General features: G+C 37.5%; 1 protein-coding gene across 1 annotated transcript in view; it reads right to left on the bottom strand.

Moving 5' to 3' along the window:
• The window catches only part of pkd1a (polycystic kidney disease 1a), a 114,682-nt gene that overhangs the window by 30,568 nt on the left and 63,997 nt on the right, over positions 1–20,117 (bottom strand). Inside the window, exons 25-43 of the mRNA XM_039685227.2 lie at positions 19,620–20,117; positions 18,368–18,530; positions 17,778–18,039; positions 16,484–16,679; positions 15,993–16,163; positions 14,978–15,121; positions 13,073–13,280; positions 12,494–12,620; positions 11,782–11,898; positions 10,275–10,324; positions 9,368–9,567; positions 9,191–9,263; positions 8,771–8,886; positions 8,453–8,655; positions 7,432–7,626; positions 5,727–5,866; positions 5,417–5,547; positions 4,880–5,000; positions 3,425–3,550 (exon numbers count right to left, since the gene is read on the bottom strand). The exon at positions 19,620–20,117 is cut by the window's right edge and continues 213 nt beyond it. Of these exons, the coding sequence (XP_039541161.2) occupies positions 3,425–3,550; positions 4,880–5,000; positions 5,417–5,547; positions 5,727–5,866; positions 7,432–7,626; positions 8,453–8,655; positions 8,771–8,886; positions 9,191–9,263; positions 9,368–9,567; positions 10,275–10,324; positions 11,782–11,898; positions 12,494–12,620; positions 13,073–13,280; positions 14,978–15,121; positions 15,993–16,163; positions 16,484–16,679; positions 17,778–18,039; positions 18,368–18,530; positions 19,620–20,117 (3,241 nt within the window). The remainder of the gene's footprint in view (positions 1–3,424; positions 3,551–4,879; positions 5,001–5,416; positions 5,548–5,726; positions 5,867–7,431; positions 7,627–8,452; positions 8,656–8,770; positions 8,887–9,190; positions 9,264–9,367; positions 9,568–10,274; positions 10,325–11,781; positions 11,899–12,493; positions 12,621–13,072; positions 13,281–14,977; positions 15,122–15,992; positions 16,164–16,483; positions 16,680–17,777; positions 18,040–18,367; positions 18,531–19,619) is intronic.

Here is a 20,117-nt window from a genome sequence, read left to right as displayed (position 1 = left end):
GGTACCCCTTTCGTTTTTTTTTTCCGGGCGAAAAATTAAGTTTCTCCAATCTTCCCAAAACTCTGGATTCTGATAGAGGGCCATGAGACTTAGACCTGAGTGCAAAAATGGAGGCTCTAGCCCCTTCCAGAGCTGAGATATCGAAACTCAAAAATTCAGCCCGAAAAAAAAAACGACAGTGGTACCCCTTACGTTTTTTTTTTCGGGCGAAAAATTAAGTTTCTCCAATCTTCCCAAAACTCTGGATTCTGATAGAGGGCCATGAGACTTAGACCTGAGTGCAAAAATGGAGGCTCTAGCCCCTTCCAGAGCTGAGATATCGAAACTCAAAAATTCGGCCCGAAAAAAAAACGACAGTGGTACCCCTTACGTTTTTTTTTTTTCGGGCGAAAAATTAAGTTTCTCCAATCTTCCCAAAACTCTGGATTCTGAGAGAGGGCCATGAGACTTAGACCTGAGTGCAAAAATGGAGGCTCTAGACCCTTCCAGAGCTGAGATATCGAAACTCAAAAATTCAGCCCGAAAAATAAACGACAGTGGTACCCCTTATGTTTTTTTTTTTCGGGCGAAAAATTAAGTTTCTCCAATCTTCCCAAAACTCTGGATTCTGATAGAGGGCCATGAGACTTAGACCTGAGTGCAAAAATGGAGGCTCTAGCCCCTTCCAGAGCTGAGATATCGGAACTCAAAAATTTGACCCGAAAAAAAAATGACAGTGGTACCCCTTTGGTTTTTTTTTTCGGGCGAAAAATTAAGTTTCTCCAATCTTCTCAAAACTCTGGATTCTGATAGAGGGCCATGAGACTTAGACCTGAGTGCAAAAATGGAGGCTCTAGACCCTCCCAGAGCTGAGATATCGGAACTCAAAAATTTGACCCGAAAAAAAAACGACAGTGGTACCCCTTTCGTTTTTTTTTTTCCGGGCGAAAAATTAAGTTTCTCCAATCTTCCCAAAACTCTGGATTCTGATAGAGGGCCATGAGACTTAGACCTGAGTGCAAAAATGGAGGCTCTAGCCCCTTCCAGAGCTGAGATATCGAAACTCAAAAATTCGGCCCGAAAAAAAAACGACAGTGGTACCCCTTACGGTTTTTTTTTTCGGGCGAAAAATTAAGTTTCTCCAATCTTCCCAAAACTCTGGATTCTGATAGAGGGCCATGAGACTTAGACCTGAGTGCAAAAATGGAGGCTCTAGCCCCTTCCAGAGCTGAGATATCGAAACTCAAAAATTCAGCCCGAAAAATAAACGACAGTGGTACCCCTTATGTTTTTTTTTTTCGGGCGAAAAATTAAGTTTCTCCAATCTTCCCAAAACTCTGGATTCTGATAGAGGGTCATGAGACTTAGACCTGAGTGCAAAAATGGAGGCTCTAGCCCCTTCCAGAGCTGAGATATCGGAACTCAAAAATTTGACCCGAAAAAAAAATGACAGTGGTACCCCTTTCGGTTTTTTTTTCGGGCGAAAAATTAAGTTTCTCCAATCTTCTCAAAACTCTGGATTCTGATAGAGGGCCATGAGACTTAGACCTGAGTGCAAAAATGGAGGCTCTAGCCCCTTCCAGAGCTGAGATATCGAAACTCAAAAATTCGGCCCGAAAAAAAAACGACAGTGGTACCCCTTATGTTTTTTTTTTGGGGGGCGAAAAATTAAGTTTCTCCAATCTTCCCAAAACTCTGGATTCTGATAGAGGGCCATGAGACTTAGACCTGATTGCAAAAATGGAGGCTCTAGCCCCTTCCAGAGCTGAGATATCGAAACTCAAAAATTCGGCCCGAAAAAAAAAACGACAGTGGTACCCCTTACGTTTTTTTTTTCGGGCGAAAAATTAAGTTTCTCCAATCTTCCCAAAACTCTGGATTCTGATAGAGGGCCATGAGACTTAGACCTGAGTGCAAAAATGGAGGCTCTAGACCCTTCCAGAGCTGAGATATCGGAACTCAAAAATTTGACCCGAAAAAAAAACGACAGTGGTACCCCTTTCGTTTTTTTTTCCCAGGCGAAAAATTAAGTTTCTCCAATCTTCCCAAAACTCTGGATTCTGATAGAGGGCCATGAGACTTAGACCTGAGTGCAAAAATGGAGGCTCTAGACCCTTCCAGAGCTGAGATATGGACATCCCACGTAGCATTTATGCCATTATAAAAATAGCGGGTTTGTGGACGGTGGAATTATGGGATGGCGCTTGGTACCACAGACTCAGGGTACCCCCCTGAGTGCAGTAAAATAGTTTTTATCATGACAGGAACTTTAATTAAAATGTCTATCAAAAACACTACCCGAATCCCCATTCAATAGATTGCCAATGGGACCGCGTCCAATTGCAGCATATTGAATGAACAGCGGAAAAACTTTAAAAAATATAGTGGGTTATTGGACAAATAGTGGGTTCGTGGGATGGGGGCGTGTCCGGGGACCGGTCAGTGGGGACGTTTCGAGGGTGGCTCCACCGAGGGGGCTTTTGCGGAACTGCCTCGGGGGTCCCGAAACTTCGGGCTCCTCCCGTCGGCCCCCCGGGGGGGGTCGGGGCGTGTTATAAAGTTATAATGTTCAAGTTTTTGTTCTAAAAAATGACTCTAGATTGATTCGAAGATATTTAGTTTGTTACAAACAATGTGCAATCTGTAAAACAAAAATCTCAAAATTATAGTTGAAATGGTATACTGCTGGGATGTTTTTGACCTTGAGAAAAAGCTTAAAGTATAGACCAACAAATTTTATGTTTATTAATTTATTTCATGTTGGTACATTTTTGGGAAGTACACCTGTTTTGACCTGATGTCCATTGGAATGGACAAAAAAATCACAATGAAAGCAATTATATAAAAAAAAAATTCATTTGTTTTAATTTATAGAAACCTCATGAGCTGGTAAAATGTACTTTTATATTTTTCAGAAACCTGAAACATAATTCAGGTCTGAGGGGGTTAAATGCCTTTATTTAATGCTTATATTTAGGCACCTTAACACCAATACATATTAATATAAAACAATTAAATGTTCATTTTATTAAAGTTGATATCAATATTGAGTTGAAAATGGTCAATATGCATACTGTTAATATCAAAAACACTGATGATAATAATATAAAGAATATAGATTCATGGTTTATTAATATTAATTACAATTAAAAACAAATAATAGAATTGAAAATATCAAATGTTAATAAACTGTTAAGAAAAAAGTAAGTTATTTTCCAATACTGATAATTAATTTTGAATTTTTCGCTCAATTTTAAGAAGCAAATTGTTGTATAGACATTCATACAGCTTATGAGGGATCAAGTAAATAAACACTATAAAACACCTTCCTCTCTTCTGTCTTTTGTTGTGCACATCCTTGCTGACTGATTAGTATGTATTGGATGTATCTCTCTCTCTGTGGGTGCGCGTGTGTGTGTGTGTGTGTGTGTGTGTGTGTACTCACAGCGGGTCGAGCCACCGGTGTGTGTTGAGTTGTTTGACAAGAGCTCTGGAGTCCTGCATCTTTCTGCTGAGATCCTGTACGAATCCAGCACTGCTGTAGACAGACACCTGCCCCCAGTGCCACACACTGCACACACACACACATCAAACCTTCATGAGAATCTCAGTGACATGTGGACGAGGCTCCTGAGCAGAGGTGAAAACATATCCAGCCTCTGAAGCAGAAAACCTGATCCAAGATCAGCCTGGGTCATAAAGCATTCATCTAGAATTCATTAGACACATTAGCAGACACTGATCCAGGAGCAGGAGAGCCTCCAGGAAATAATGCAGCAAACAATGAGATCAAAAAACGTTTTTGGAGGCCGACAGACAACAGTGCAAGAATGACTTTAATCTTTTAGGAAATGCATTGCCTGGACAATTGAAATCCACCCTAGAATGAGATTCACGAGACTTTTGTCACAAGGAAAGCTTTTGTAACATTAATCACTACCATTCAAAAGTTTGGGCTCGGTAAGAATTTATTTTTTATTTTTGGGGGAAAAAATTATTTATTTTATTCATCAAGGATGAGTTAAATTGATCAAAAGTTACAGTACAGACATTTATAATGTTAGAAAAGATTATATTTTAAATAAAAGCTGTTCTTTTGAACTTTATATTCATCGTAGAATTTTGGGGGGAAAAATGGTACACGACTGACTGTTTTCAACATTGAAAATAATAATTTATATTTCTTGAGCATAAAATCAGCATATTAGAATGATTTCTGAAGGATCATGTGACACTGAAAACTGATGTGTAATCAGCAACAGTAATGATGTCAAAAATTTAGCATTCAAAGCACATTTTAAAATATATTAAAATAGAAAACAGTCATTTTAAATTGTCATAATATTTAGTAATATTTGTCATAATATTTAGTAATAGCCTTGGTGAGCAGAAGAGACTTCATTTAAAAACTAGGGCTGTGCAAAAATTAATTGCGATTAATCGCATCCAAAATAAAAGTCTGTGTTTACATAATATATTTGTGTGTGCTGTATATAATTATTTTGTATATATAAATACTTATGCATGCATGTATGTATTTAAGAATTATTTGCGCTTAAATTCTGTATATATATATAAATACATAATCTATATTATATAAATATAAATATTTTATAAATGAATAACACATTTTCTTCAATATATACATGCATGTGTGTGTATTTATATATACAAAATAATTATATACAACACACACACATATATTATGTAAACACAGACTTTTATTTTGGATGCGATTAATCGCAATTAATTTTTGCACAGCCCTATTAAAAACATAAAAAATCTTACTGATCTAAAACTTTTGACTGGTAGTGTGTGTGTATATATATATATATATATATATATAAATTAAAAAAATACATACATATATAATTTTAAATGAGTGTCATGTGACTCTTACCCACTGCTTTGAGCTGTGCTGATACTCCAGTTCTGCACCAATCCCGAGGCTGACTCCACCCACCCGGCTGGGGCGCACCCAAACCACGAGGATGCTGGGAAATAGCCACTGACGGGGCATTCTGGGAGACAGCGAGGAAAGAAAGATCATGATGCGACAGCAATGCGTCCGTGTATCCGGCAAAACTTTCAATTCACTTTGTGTGTATTTTTATCTTTGCTTATGAAGCTGTTACTCGTCTGCCTTGTGTGTGTGTGTGTGTGTGTGTGTGTTTATCTCTCAATAAAGACTAAACACACACACATTCTCTCATGTGAATCCTGGAGGTCCAGCAAAGATAATAAAAGCATTTTACATATATAATGCTTTCATGAAAGTTCAGCCTTTGTTCGGAAGCTATTGCATTCATTTCTTTTTACGAATGATTTTTTCAATAATAATGAGTGCTGGAAGTTTAACTCCAGTGTTATGTCTATATTTTGCATCATTTATAAATATTTGTAACTAAAATAAACATGTTAAGTGTGTTTCCGTCACCTGGCTGCGCTCTCAGCTGTCGGAGACGAGGTCGACCAATCAGCAGGCTTCCCGTCTTCTCCATCAGGACCCGCCCATCCAGTAACCGTGGTAACAGGGAGTCCGAGAGCCATGCCCACACATCCTCACGACTGCAGACAGAAGATCCGATAAGTTAGAGACACGTGTGTGTGATGCTCGGAGAGACTAGTGTGAATCAGCTCTGATGTGATTCATCAACACACACACACACACACACACACACACGAGTCTGACCTGACTGAGAGGAAGTGATCCTGCAGTTGAGTGTGTGTGTGTGTGTGTGATGTACCTGCTGATGTTGTTGAAGTGTTCTGTGAGGAAGTGATCCTGCAGTTGAGTGTGAAGTCGCAGGCGGTGGGCGTCTTTGGTCGAGTCTGAGTAGTTGAGCAGTAAAACCACCAGCAGGAACAGCATGTAGAGCAGGAAACCCTGTCGAAACACCTCTATTATTCAAACACACACTCCTTCACATCACAGAAACAGACGTCAATCGGGATAGAAACACGTCAATCACGGCTAACAGAGTCAGAACAGCCAATCAGAGCGCACACCTCTAAACCACGGCCTGATAATTAATGGATCCTAGTATGAGTGGTGGCTGTCAGGCATGACAAAGATGGGGTCAAGCTAACAAAGGACTATAGCACTATGACCAATCAATCAATTCGGAAACGAACCCTCAACCCTCTGGCGATCTCCGCGTCTTGGTCAAAAATGAGCGAAATTATTTTCTTTTATTTCAATGAAATTAAATGGTCAAAAATGAGCGAAATTATTTTCTTTTATTTCAATGAAATTAAATGGTCAAAAATGACCGAAATTATTTTCTTTTATTTCAATGAAATTAAATATTCAAAAATGAGCGAAATTATTTTCTTTTATTTCAATGAAATTAAATGGTCAAAAATGACCGAAATTATTTTCTTTTATTTCAATGAAATTAAATGGTCAAAAATGACCGAAATTATTTTCTTTTATTTCAATGAAATTAAATGGTCAAAAATGGCCGAAATTAAATTGGTCAAAAATGAGCGAAATTATTTTCTTTTATTTCAATGAAATTAAATGTACTATATTTTAGTATTTTTTTTGTATTTTCGTATTTTTAATGGTAGTCAATTACATATACGCTGTATTTATAATTCCATTTATTCGCTTTTTGAGCATAGACCTGAAAATTACATTTTCAAACCGTCTTAAATCTTGAATGCTTTAGAGCACAGACTAAAGTTTAATCTCTTTTCAAAGACGACACTTGCCAGATTATTGCTGAAGTGAAAAAAGTTTTAAAAAGTGAACAAAAAAAAAGTTAGGTCCCACTTTATATTAAGTGGCTTTAAGTACTATGTACTTAAATTGAAACAAATAATTTGATACAATGGACTTATTGTGTACAAACATGTTTTTACATTGTACTTATATCTTAAAAATACCAGCATGTAACTCATTTATGTAATTACATCTGTAATTACAAAGCTGACCCATACTTATACTTAAACCCACCCCTAAACCTACCCATACCACCACACCTGTCCCTAACCCTACCCGTATCCCACCTCAATAGCAGCAAAAGTGTTTTACAAGTACATACATTGTACTTATTTTTCAATTTAAGTACATAGTAATTAAAGCCACTTAATATGAAGTGGGACCGATAGTTATGTTATTGTTATAATGTTATAAAATATATATTCTCAAAAACATGTTTTACTCTAAAACTATGAGAAAATCAATAAATCTAAACAAGTTGTGCTAAAAATGTGAGCCTGATATCTCAAAAAAATGAGCTTTCAGTGAGATTTAGTTCGGCTGCAGTACCAACAGTTTCCACTAGATGAAATTCGTCTCCCATTCAATTCCGATATGCCCATTATTGACCAAAAGGAGCACAAGAGTGACTATTTTTTTTCAGGACCATTTAACCAGTTCACATGGCAAGTGCCAATATCTTTACAAAGTTTCGTACCATTCCAATGAAGGAAACGGAAAAATACCTTCAGCATGGTGTGTAGCAGGCGGACTTTACGCGCTTCTTCTCTGGCCTGTGAGAGAGCGAAGCCCTGCGGCGGCCGGACCCGAGGGATCCGCTGAACGACCCGCTCCACACGAGGACAGTCCACCAGCACGTCCTGCTCTTCGGCTCTCAGACGCCCCGCCACCAGAGAGAAGTACACACCCTCTAACAGCACCTGCACACACACACACACACGAGAATCAGCCAACACATCTGGATTTGAAACAGAAATATGTGGGAATTTAAAAAAAAAAAAACTAAAAAATAACAATTCCTGCCCCAATTTTCACAATGTATTATTATTTCAGTGTTTATTTTACATTCAAACTGATATTAAGAGTGATATGAATATCATCAATGTATAAGATCAATAATATTAACAAGTATCAAAATTAATCATCATAATTAAAAACTAATTATAATCAACTAATATATTACTAACTCGCTAAATGTTAATATTTATTCATATGAACTAAAAAAATGAATATTAATTAGAAACCTATATTAATATTAATTTAAAAATATAAATTTTGACAAGATTTTTGCTCGCCTGTCATCTCAAAAGAAAAATGTCAACCTTACTTCACACAGTATCATTATTTTAGTGTTTATTTATATCATCAACATGAGTAAACGCTAATATTTACATTGAAGTATATTAACATCAAAATAATTAAACATTCATATTTGTTAATATTCAAACTGATATCATAAATTCACAATTAATAATATAAATACAAATAATCAAATGCAATTATACCTTATAATTATTATAACTAACTATAATAAAATAATACAAATAATCAAAATGTGTTAATATGTATTACTAAGAAGTTTGAAATTATATTAATATTGCTCGTCGAGACAAACTGAACCAAGTTCAATGAAGATGAACACTAATTAATCAAATTATTTGACATCATATATCGAATCGATTTTTATTCTTTCTGCTTACAAAACCGTCCATAAATCCGGCAACGCTGGTGATCTCGGGGGTTTACCTTCAGCGGCTCCAGAATGAGGAAAGACGACAGGAAGCTGACAATGCTGGAGATCAGCCACATCAGAGCCACGCCCTCGCTGAAGCTCCGCCCCAACCACATCGATAGGCTGGCGGACAGGATAAGCCCCGCCCAGCTGGCCCACAGAGCAGCCAATCCGCATAGAGGAGGAAGTGGTCTGGGCTTACACACATCCATCACCACTGTGTGTGTGTGTGTGTGTGTGTGTGAGAGAGAGAGAGAGGAGTTCAGCTGTGTTTGTCTCTCTCTAAGGTTAAGTGGATTTAGGTGTGTGTGTGAGTGTGTGTGTGTGTGTACCTGTGCGTGAAGTGAAGGCAGTTTTGGGTGGGTCTCGTCTAAAGGCCGCACACGGGACAGGTTCATTCATCTTCTGCAGCAGAATCACTTCTGTCTTATCCCCAAATATACTGGAGCTAAACACACACACACACACACACACATATTCAGCAAGGATTTATTCAACCGATCAAAAGGGACAAAAAAAGAACAAGATGAACAACGAGCAAATTCAAGATGAATCCGATTTAATTTTTTGAACAATTTTTTTCCTACGACTGTAATTTCCCTGTCGATTTATATATTTTTCAATCTTATATTGAAACGTTTCTTGTTTTTTTTGTTTTCAGGAAATTTTCTATACGATTTAACACTTTTTTTGTGAGCTTACGTTTTCCACATAATGAACGTAAGGCATTTGAATGATGTTGAAGGACTCACAGATCGCCCACGTCACTGTCCGTCTGAGACAGCAACTGTCCATCGGCCAGGATGCGCTTGATTAGATCCTCATCTGTCAATCAAAGTCAGCAGCCAATCAACAACCAGCTCTATTCCTCTGACACAGTGTGCAAGTCTAGAAGTCATTTGCATAATGGCAGAGGAGAGGAGAGTGACCTGAGGAGGAGAAGTATTTGTTCCTGTGGCTGTTGTCACACACGGTGTCGTCCTCGTCCGGGCTGAAGGCGATGTCCACCCCCAGGTGTCTGCTGCCCTGACCTCTCTTGAGGCGGGGGGGAAACACCGGCCCCATCTCCACTGACGGGTCCGTCAACACGTCTGGCCAATCACAGTCCGGAATACTCCACCTCTGGAGACTGCGGAGCAGGGACACAGATTCACTCAAACTCACACTGACACACTCACTCAAACTGAGACACACACACACACAAACTCACAGACACACACTCACTCAGTATTTGATTCACTGATTCAGTTGTTCATAATCTCTTGTATTGACTCACAATGAATCGCTCAGTCACACTGATTCATTCACACTGACTCGTTCAGTCATTCATTGACTCTTTGATTCACTTAAAGTCATTAATTCATTCACTTTTTGATTCATTCGCTCACTAGATCACTGATTCGGTTTTCATTTGCTTAGGATTTCATTCTCATTTATTAAAATCGTTTATTTAGCCACTCAGTTGTTGTTTTTTCTGTTTTTTGATACACTTTTACCCACACCACCTATGCATTATTCAACATTGTTAAAATATTTAAATATATGAAAAAACAAAACACAAATTATACATTATTCAACATCAGTTTATTTATTCATAAAGTAACACCCAGTGTTATATTAATATTATTTGTAAAATATTATTCATATTTTCTTGATATTTTATTTCGTTTACTTTATTTCAAGCAACAGAAATGTTTCAGTTTCAGCTTCAGATAACTATAATAACCCTGGTCGGATGTAAAGGATGTTTTAGCATTCTGCAGGTCTGGGTTTAATGAGCTGAGTTTAAGTGTGTGTGTGTCGGTAACCATGGCGACCTGATGACCTCATGCTTACCTCTTAGTGGAAGGAGTCGGCAAGTCAATGTTGGTCTCTTCTGAGTACGTCTGCAGTGTGTGTGTGTGTGTGTGTGTGAGAGAGAGAGAGAGAGAGAGAGTTATTCTTCTGCAGGAACACAATAGACTCAGCATCTGAGCTCATACTGATGTACTTCACAGTTTAATCTAAATTAAGACTATGAAGATGACAAAAAACACCTTTCAAAATGCACACATTTATTTCCTAACCATAAGATCTAGTTTTTCCTCGTAGAGCACCAGAGAGAAGTAGAATTAAACAGCTATGACTTAGAGAAACATGACGAGAAGGTCTCCGTGAAGGTTTCTCTCGGCTTCTGTGTTCATTTGCAAATAAAGTGCAGTCTGATACGCATTTCAATGTGCACCTCATGGACGGTGTGAGAGAAAAGCATCTGGGTCTCGGTCAGAATGAAAAAAATAATCATATTATATTTTCCCTTTGAATAAAAAATAGACGTGCATCAAACTCTTCAGCAGTGTTATACCTCAGTCAGTCTCACAGAGGCGGCGAGATCTACGCCAGGATGTGACATCGTAACAATTATTATAATCACTCTGTCGAGTCGGAATGATTCTAATTACTACAATGAGATTCTAATGAGAATCATCAATCAGTGATCTATAGAGCATACACTCTACAGTACATAACTATTGTACAGTAGACTATTATATGATCAAGATATATGATAAAATATAGAATATTATAGTTATATTGTAGAATTTATATTATAGAAAATTATACATATAGAATATAGAAAGATAACTTTTAAACAAACACGAAAATAATTAAATAAAAATACGTTTTATAAAATAAATAAATAAAAATGAACAAATCCCAAAAAATACATTTTTATAACAATAAACAAATCGAAATAAATAAATAAATAAATGAAATAACAAATATAAAAATAATTCTTATAAAATAAATTCATAATTTTATTTAAAAAACGGATAAATGTCCAAATATAAAAACACTTCACATAAAATAAAAAGTGCTGTAAAAATTGATTAATCAAATCTAACAATAAAGTTTGTGTGTATATAATATATACAGTATGTGTGTTTACATATATTGTATATTTACAAACTTTTATGTTAGATGCGATTAATCGTGATTAATCGATTTGACAGCACTAAAACTAAATCAATTAATAAACAAATATAATCATACTTTATAATAAATAAATAGAAAAAACCCTTTTTTAATACAAATAAATAAATTAATGAAATGAATGTATTAGCAAACATATAAATACCTATAAAACAACTATACAAATAAATAAAAAGTTATAGTAATGCTAAGTGCCTTGACTGGTTTATATGTTTCACTGCGCCGGGTGTGTGTGTGTGTGTGTGTTTTCACTACTCCTAACTTGGAAGGGTTAAATACAGAGGACAAATGGGTTCCTCAACTTGGCCTTCACGTCACATCACTTCAGTTTGTGAACCAGCGAAGATGAACATCTTCAGCCAAATCAACATACCTCTCCAGGAATCCCATTCAGCATCAGGAAAGAGCTTCCTGTCAGCGAGTTATCCAGGAAGTCGTCGATCTCCAGAGACTCCTGGTCCACCTGAGGAGGAAGCTGCTCCACAGACACCTGGAGAGAGACCGAGCGTTTAATGTCCCATTTATACAGCGCGTTGAACAATATAGATAGTTTCAAACAGGAAATGACAGTAACAGAGATCGTTTTGGCTTTACAGCAGCATTAGGATAAAGTTAGTTTTGATTGATTCACTTCCATTGCAGAGACCATTAGTTATGAACTCCAGGGGGCGCTAAACGACAGAATTTTTAGTCGTTTCCGCGTTTCCATGTGAACTGGAATCATTTTGATAACGTTTTGATCTGTACAGAGGTACAGATTAAGATAATGTAGAGGTAAGGCCCTTGCACACTGAGTCCGACATTTTCGTATGTGATTTTTCTTATTCGTGATTCGGTCGCTCTGAATTGTCAAAACACCATTCAAACTGCTTTCTACGGATACGAAAAACGCAGAAAATCGAACCCGATTCGATTTATTTTATGACGGATAAAAGTTTCGGAGGCAGTGTGCAAGCGTGATTGACATAACGCGAGGTCGTATTTATATTTTAACGTCGTAAAATTTCAGACGCGAATTTCGGACTCGGTGTGCAAGGGCCTGTACTGTCTAAGAATGTTTTCAGAGAAGGTTGTGTGTGTCTCACCTTACTGCGGCTGAGTCTGAAGAGGCAGAAGACGAGCAGGTACACAGGGTACACCAGGAGACAGCTCACAAGCCCAGCCCACACAGTCTCCACATTCACCGAGACCAGATGAGACACCGGCGTAGAGCTGAGGCACACATGCACACACTTCATCACAACAAGAGTCTGGAACTATTGTGTTTTTGAGAGATGTCTCTGTTCAGTGAGCACGCTAATATTACAGATGTTTGACCAGTAGTGGACATATCACTACTGTAGCATGCACACTGCCATTAAAGGTTTTGGTTCGGTAAGATTTGTAAAGTTTTTGAAAGAAGTCTTTTCTGTAAAAAAAAAAAAAAAAAAAAAAAATTGGTTTAAAATAATTGGTTTGGATTTTTAGATATTTTAAGATGTAATTTAAAACAATTATTTTAAATTGTAATAATATTTCACAATATTACTGATTTTGTGTGTTTTTAATCTTGGTGAGCAGATGAGAGACTTCTTTCAAAACCATTAAAAATCGTATCGATCCAAAACATTTGAACAGCGGTGTGCGTCTGCACATTAATGCGTGTGAATGCCAGTGTGTTTCACCTGTGCCCGTAAGCGACGGTGCCGTACCACACGGCGTTGGCCAGCATGCAGAGGTGCATGAGCAGCGAGCCACAGGTGAGCCGCTGGAGACGGGTGAAGGGGCTCCTCGGGGGCCGTTCCCAGAGAGACAGCCACAGGTGACTCTCACACACCGCTCTCTGCAGCTCCCAGGACAGCAGCCGCGGCCATTGGCGGAGCTCCGCCTCCTCTGAACACACCAAACACACCACACACACAGAGGTCAGACTACAGGAAGCTGTGTAAATACCATCTGATGACGGGGTCGGTTACAGCACAGGTTATCAGTCGACACTGCTGTGAGGTTCATTTTGCCATCATTCCTGTGTTAATGGAACATGATGCATAACGAAAGATTTGAAAACACAACAACCATATGTCGTTAACAGTAGTTTGAGCTAGTTATCATACTACCTACCTACCTACCTTCCTACCTAACTAACTAATTAACTGAATTGCCCATTGGGGACTAATAAATGTATTTGAATCTGAATAACTAACCAACCAACCAACTAACTAACTAACTAACTAACCATCCAACCAACAAACCATCCAAATAATGAACTAACTAACCAACCAACCACCCAAATAACTAACTAACTGAATTGCCCATTGGGGACTAATAAATGTATTTAAATCTGAATAACTAACCAACCAACCAACCAACCAACTAACTAACTAACTAACTAACTAACTATCCAACCAACAAACCATCCAAATAATTAACTAACTAACCAACCAACCAACCACCCAAATAACTAACTAACTGAATTGCCCTTTGGGGACTAACAAAGGAATCTAAATCTGAATAACTAACTAACTAACCAACCAAACAACCAACCACCCAACTAACTAACTAACTAACTAACTGAATTGCCCCTTGGGGACTAACAAAGGAATCTAAATCTGAGTAACTAACCAACCAACCAACCAACTAACCATCCAAATAATTAACCAACTAACCATCCAAATAATTAACCAACCAACCAACCAAATAATGAACTAACCATCCAACCAACAAACCATCCAACTAACTAACTAACCGACCAACCAACCAACCACCCAACTAACTAACTAACTAACTAACTAACTAACTAACTGAATTGCCCCTTGAGGACTAACAAAAGAATCTAAATCTGAATACCTAACCAACTAACCATCCAACCAACTAACTAATTAACTAACTAACTAACAGTCCTCTCTCACCGACCAGTGTTAGGAGTAACACATTTCAAATAAAGCACAATTTAATTCAATTATTTATTATGACTAAAGAGTTGTATTTTCTCAAGTAATATTTTTTTAAGTTACATCATAATATCCAAGATTGTTTTTCAAATAAAATAAAACATCTTTTTTTTTAACCAATTATAACAAATACAAAGCTTTACTTTCCATTTTTCACCCTAAAAACCCATACTGGCATTATTTATCATCAACATTTTATTTAAAAAAAAATATTAAAAAATAATTATACATCATTGACTATAATATATATTCATATAATTATATAAAACATATAAATAAATGATAATACACATATATAAAATACATGCACATATATAACTCAGTGAAATTAATTTAGATGAAAACTAACAATTTTCACCTAATTGTATCCTGCATGTTATCCTGTATGTTATGAAGCTTTAGGCTTACTTTCTATTAAAACTACTAATGTAATATAATAGTTCTTATTAGGAGTAGTCGTGCATTACTTAATATCACTAATGTTTGCAAACATTACGAGCAAACAGTGGAATTAAAAGGATTTCATTTCCACTTCTGTAAGCAGAAGTTGTTCTTCGCCGTTATTGTTTCTCTGAATATTCATAATTCCAGCAGCAACCAATCACAATCAGTGTTTTATCAGGGGAGGCGGGACTTTACCGGAGGCTTCCACCTCTATCTCCACCTGGCCGTCCGTTTTCTCGTTGTCGACCGAGAGCCATTCTTCGACCAGGAAGAAGTAACTGCTGCCCGTCTGCAAGTCCTTCACCAGGACATACTGGAGCAGCCAAGCGGGAGACAGACCTGAGACAGAGGGAGAGAAGCGGAGACTTCTGGGAACGGGCCACCAGGGGTGTGTTTCCCGAAAGCATCGCTAGCCAACTATGGTCAAATTCCCGTCGTTATCAGCAGCTCATTAATTCGGTGTTTACCAAAACCATGGTTCTAACGAACATTCGCAGAGTTGTGTGTTTGAGCGACAGATCTCGAGCCGTGCTTAGAAGCCGTTTCATGTTTGCCTAACTCAATAAATCCTGATCTTGAACATTCATTACAATCTGTGTCTTTTATTTAGAATACACACAAATGTCTTTTACCTCCTTTAGTTTGTTCAGAGATTTAAAGAGTCGCTATTGAAGAGTGTTTGAACGAGCTCTAGTGCGTAAGATCGAGCTTATGTTTGAATCTGGAAATAAAGCAAAACAACCGTTTATGACCGTCATTTACAGCAAAACATCTCGCATTAATTCATTAAAAGAAGTTATCCCTCCAGCACCAGTGTGACATCATTAACCAACACGGTTGAACGATTACGTTTTGGGAAACCGTCGTGACTAGCTAGTTGATTTCTTCAACAAACTAATGGTTCCCATAGGAACGTTCTCCTGGTTTCATTCGCACCGCCAGTAGGAACTCTGAAGTGAGGTAAGCCACGCTTGTCGATGTGACTTTTATTTTGACGGCGAGGTGGACCTTTATTTTGACGAGCTGAGAAAACACAGTGCTCGCATTCTCCTGTCTAATATGTTATTAGATAAAACTGTTATACAGAAGTATAAAATAAGGCATTTATAGAATACGGGACGTCCCGGCTAATTCGGGACGGTTGACAACCCTAGTCCCGTTCCACATGGGAAATGTTGTTTATGGCCGCTCTGCCGGCCCGATTAGGTACCTTTGTTGTCGTGCCAGACTCGGATCTTGAGCACGCTGGCCAGGCTGGCGTCTGTGGCGATGTGGAAGATGTCCAGACTGTTCCGAGCGAACGCGCCGACGCTGTCCAGGTGTCTGTGCCCACTGCGACTCTCGCTGCCGTGAAGACTGATGCCAACGTGAGCCGTGGTGCCTGGACCGGGGGTGAACACACTGAGATCAAACACTGACACTCCAGGCATCTCAATCAACACAACCGGCAGCGTTTCAAACAGAGATCACGGTTCTGAACAAAATAACATGTGAATACTAGTATAACATTACAAATACTGTAATGCTGACAAAATACTAGAGGTTCTGGAAAATGTCTATTTGAAATAATTAATTAATTTGATTGAATCAATCTTTTTGTTTTTAAATCGGGACAAATGACTCAATGACTCAATGATTCAATTATTGGATTCATTTTCATTTTTGATTCATGTTAACCTTCACTTGCGCTCCTGATCTCACCTGCTCCGTAGGCCCAGCCGGTCTTGACCTGGATCTCGTACTTGTAGAGACCGTCCTTCCCACACAGCGGCACCACAGAGGCCCGTCTCAGGTCCATCTGATCCAGCTTCCGCAGTATAGCTCCGGCCACAGCGTAACACAGCAGTCCGATCACACACACCAGCACCACCACCAGACTACGAGTCACTGAGCGCTCCTGACACACACCACACTGAGTTAGTACTTACTGACTTACTGAAACCAGCAGCTCTCAAAATATAATATAATATAACTATTTTTTTTACTCTCAAGGAATCACTACTTATTATGTCCAGACAGATTTGATAAAAATATCATATCTTTTAAATTAATATATTAAATAGTAGTATTACTCCTATAAATGTAAGCCCCAAAATGAAGACATTGTGGCAAATATAATATAATATAATATTTTTGAAAAAAATTTTGAAAATGAAAATATATCAAATGAATTTAAAATAATATATATATATATATATATATATATATATATATATATATATATATATATATATAAATATATTTCAAATTTGCAAAAACAGAAATATAAAAACATACATTTTAAATACTACTTATTAATATTTCAGAACAAAAAGGCTAATTTTAAAAAGATTATTTTATGAGAAAATATAACAATATAATATAAATAATATATATAAAACTATTAATATATATATATATATATATTAATAGTTTTATATATATTATTTATATTATATTGTTATATTTTTAAATAATATATATAAAACTATTAATATATATATATATATATTAATAGTTTTATATATATTATTTATATTATATTGTTATATTTTCTCATAAAATAATCTTTTTAAAATTAGCCTTTTTGTTATATATATATATATATAGTATAATACATAACATAACATAATATAATAAAGTATTATCACACTTATATTGAGCGTGATAATTTTTATTCAAATAAATTATATATATAATTAGTTAATAAGTTAAATATATACAAATATATAATAAGTTGAAAATAGAAATATATTTGTATATATCAAACTTGAGAAAAAACATTTTAAAGAATCATTATTACTAATAAAATATTATATATATATATATATATATATATAGTCAACATTTAACATATTTTAAACTATTTGAAAGTATCATTACTACTATTTCTGGAGAGAAGGGAAGGTTTGCTTTAAAATGGTTAATTTCTAAAATAATGATTCATTTTTAAATCATAATTAGTAATAATATCGAGGAAACCAAAGTGTGTGTCGTGTTGAGTTGTGACTCTCACGGGAATGATGAAGGAGACGGCGTCGGGCGGGACGAACAGGCTGGCGGCGAACGCGGTGAGGTGACGCGTGCGACACACGGCTCGGCCCACGCTGGTGTCGGGGAGAGGAACCATCCCGTCCGTGCGCCACTGTCCCGCACTCTCGCTGAAATACTGGCACAGAGACGTGAACACAGCCACCTCCAGCCGGATCAGAGCCGGGTCACCCGCGCCGCAGCCCGTGGACACGTTTATGAAGTGCTCGCGCGTGGTGTCGTACCATCTAAGGAGAAATCACAACGACGGTGACTAGCTTGTGCATCATCATCGCAAATGCTGTTCATTTATTGGCTGGAAATCAAAGATGCGACTAAACAAAATGGATAGAGATTGAAATCTGACTTGTGTTTTGTGAAACGCTAATCTCCATTGGTGACATAATGAATGAGTCACTCGGTAAAGGGCTGTTGGCAAACTAAAGAGCCGCCCGCATGCAAACTCATCATTAATTACAGATGAACGGCTTTCATTAACATGCACTTCCAGGATTTCTCAGACATCAACACATCACAAGTGTCTGCTTAAAAGCTTTAAACGCTGACGTCTCTTACTCTGGAGACAGGAAGAAAGTGTACTGTCGGTGGTCCAGGTCTGGCCCCCGCGTCATATTGAGCGTGATGCGTTTCCTGTCAGTGCTGTTGTATTCATTGGGCCACTCAGAAGTGTGTAGATAGGCCGTGATCGATGGATCCAATTCCCACGTTTCTGGAGAATCTGAAGACGACGGTCACGGGATGAATGGAAATGGGTGTTAGAGACACAAATGGGTATATAGGAAGAATATAGGAAAAATTAAACTCCCTGAATATGATATATATTATTGATATATATGATATATATATATATATCCTGCAGGGATAAAGAGATAAAGTTGATTTTTACAATGTTGGCACACACACATTAATAAACACTGAGCATGTGCTGCTGTGTTAACTAGTCGCGTAGTCACGTTAGTTCAGCCAAAACAGGGCTTTAAAAAAAAAAACCATTAAAAGTAATTTTCGATAACTGAAATAAAGCTAAAGTAAAAATTAATTAATTGATTAAAGCTACAATAAAATAAAAAGGTGAAAAACTTCCAATTAAACGAAGAGAAAAATTGCCTTGGCAACTAACTTAAGTTTAAATTCAAGTACTAAAATTATTAAACCCGAAATAGAATGAAATAGAAATGTTAAAAAAACAAATAAAAATGACAAAAGCACAAAGCAAAATGACTTAAACTTCAACTACGATTAAAATGAAAACATCGAAATAAAATCCAATTAAAAATATTAATAAACACAAATAATTCCTTACACAAATAATCCTAAAATAACACTGTTTTATTAATCAAATATTATGAAATATGTTTAAAATGATTTTTCGCGCACTTCACATTGACGAAATGTAATGTTCATTTCTGGTTCAGCTGATCAGATAACATGAAATTAATTATGATGATTTTAATCTAGCACTTTTTTTCTAGGTGTAAGCATCATCTTTATGAAAAGTATTACATATTTAGTAATCAGACAATATTTTAACAACTTTCTTACGCACGATGACCATATAAAAGCCAATTTTTAATTTTGTGGTCAACATGTTGCCCTTATAATATTACACTTATATATGTTCTCATACAGTTTAATATGTTTTGGCTTGCGACACTATTTGTCTACTCTCAGTGGCGCCCCCTTGTGTCAGGCAACTTTATAATATCACACTTTTATATTTTCTCATTCAGTATAATATATATATATATATATATTTGTGCAAGCTGTTGTTCCTCTCAGTGGCGCCCCCTTGTGTCAGGCATCTTACCGTCCAGTACGGTGAAGTTGAGTTGGACGTAGATTCCCGCCTGTCTGTTGGCGTTCCCCGTGCTCACCCTCACGATGACCGAACTGCAGTGACTGACGTTCTCGGCTCCCGCCGGCGCCAAGATGGCCTCCAATCCGTTAGCGTCCAGCCCGGCCGCGCTTCCGTTATTAACGGTGACCGTTATGGCCTGGCTCTCGTCCAGATCCGAGATGGGAATCTGCGTGCCGTTCACCGTGCGAAACTCCATGGACGCCACCTCTGTGGACACGGTGTGATTGGGGACATAATTAAACGGGAATGGATTTGGCTCCACTTGGAAGAGCAGTTGCACGATGCCGTCCTCGCCGTTGGCTCCTGGCGTGAGGGCGCCCCCTGCTGCCCGTCCCAGACTAGCGTTGAACGCTCGCGGGATGGAGAAGCGCCGGCACTCGGGCGCGTTACTCTTGCCGTAGCAGTGCAGGCTTTGAGGATCGGCGCGCTTCCCGACGGCTGCGATCT

Source organism: Pimephales promelas, chromosome 6, assembly GCF_988280905.1.
Source record: "Pimephales promelas chromosome 6, fPimPro1.hap1.1, whole genome shotgun sequence".
NCBI classification, from domain to species: Eukaryota; Metazoa; Chordata; class Actinopteri; order Cypriniformes; family Leuciscidae; genus Pimephales; species Pimephales promelas.
Note: the sequence above shows the minus strand (reverse complement) of the source record. Positions and strands in the feature narration are given on the sequence as shown.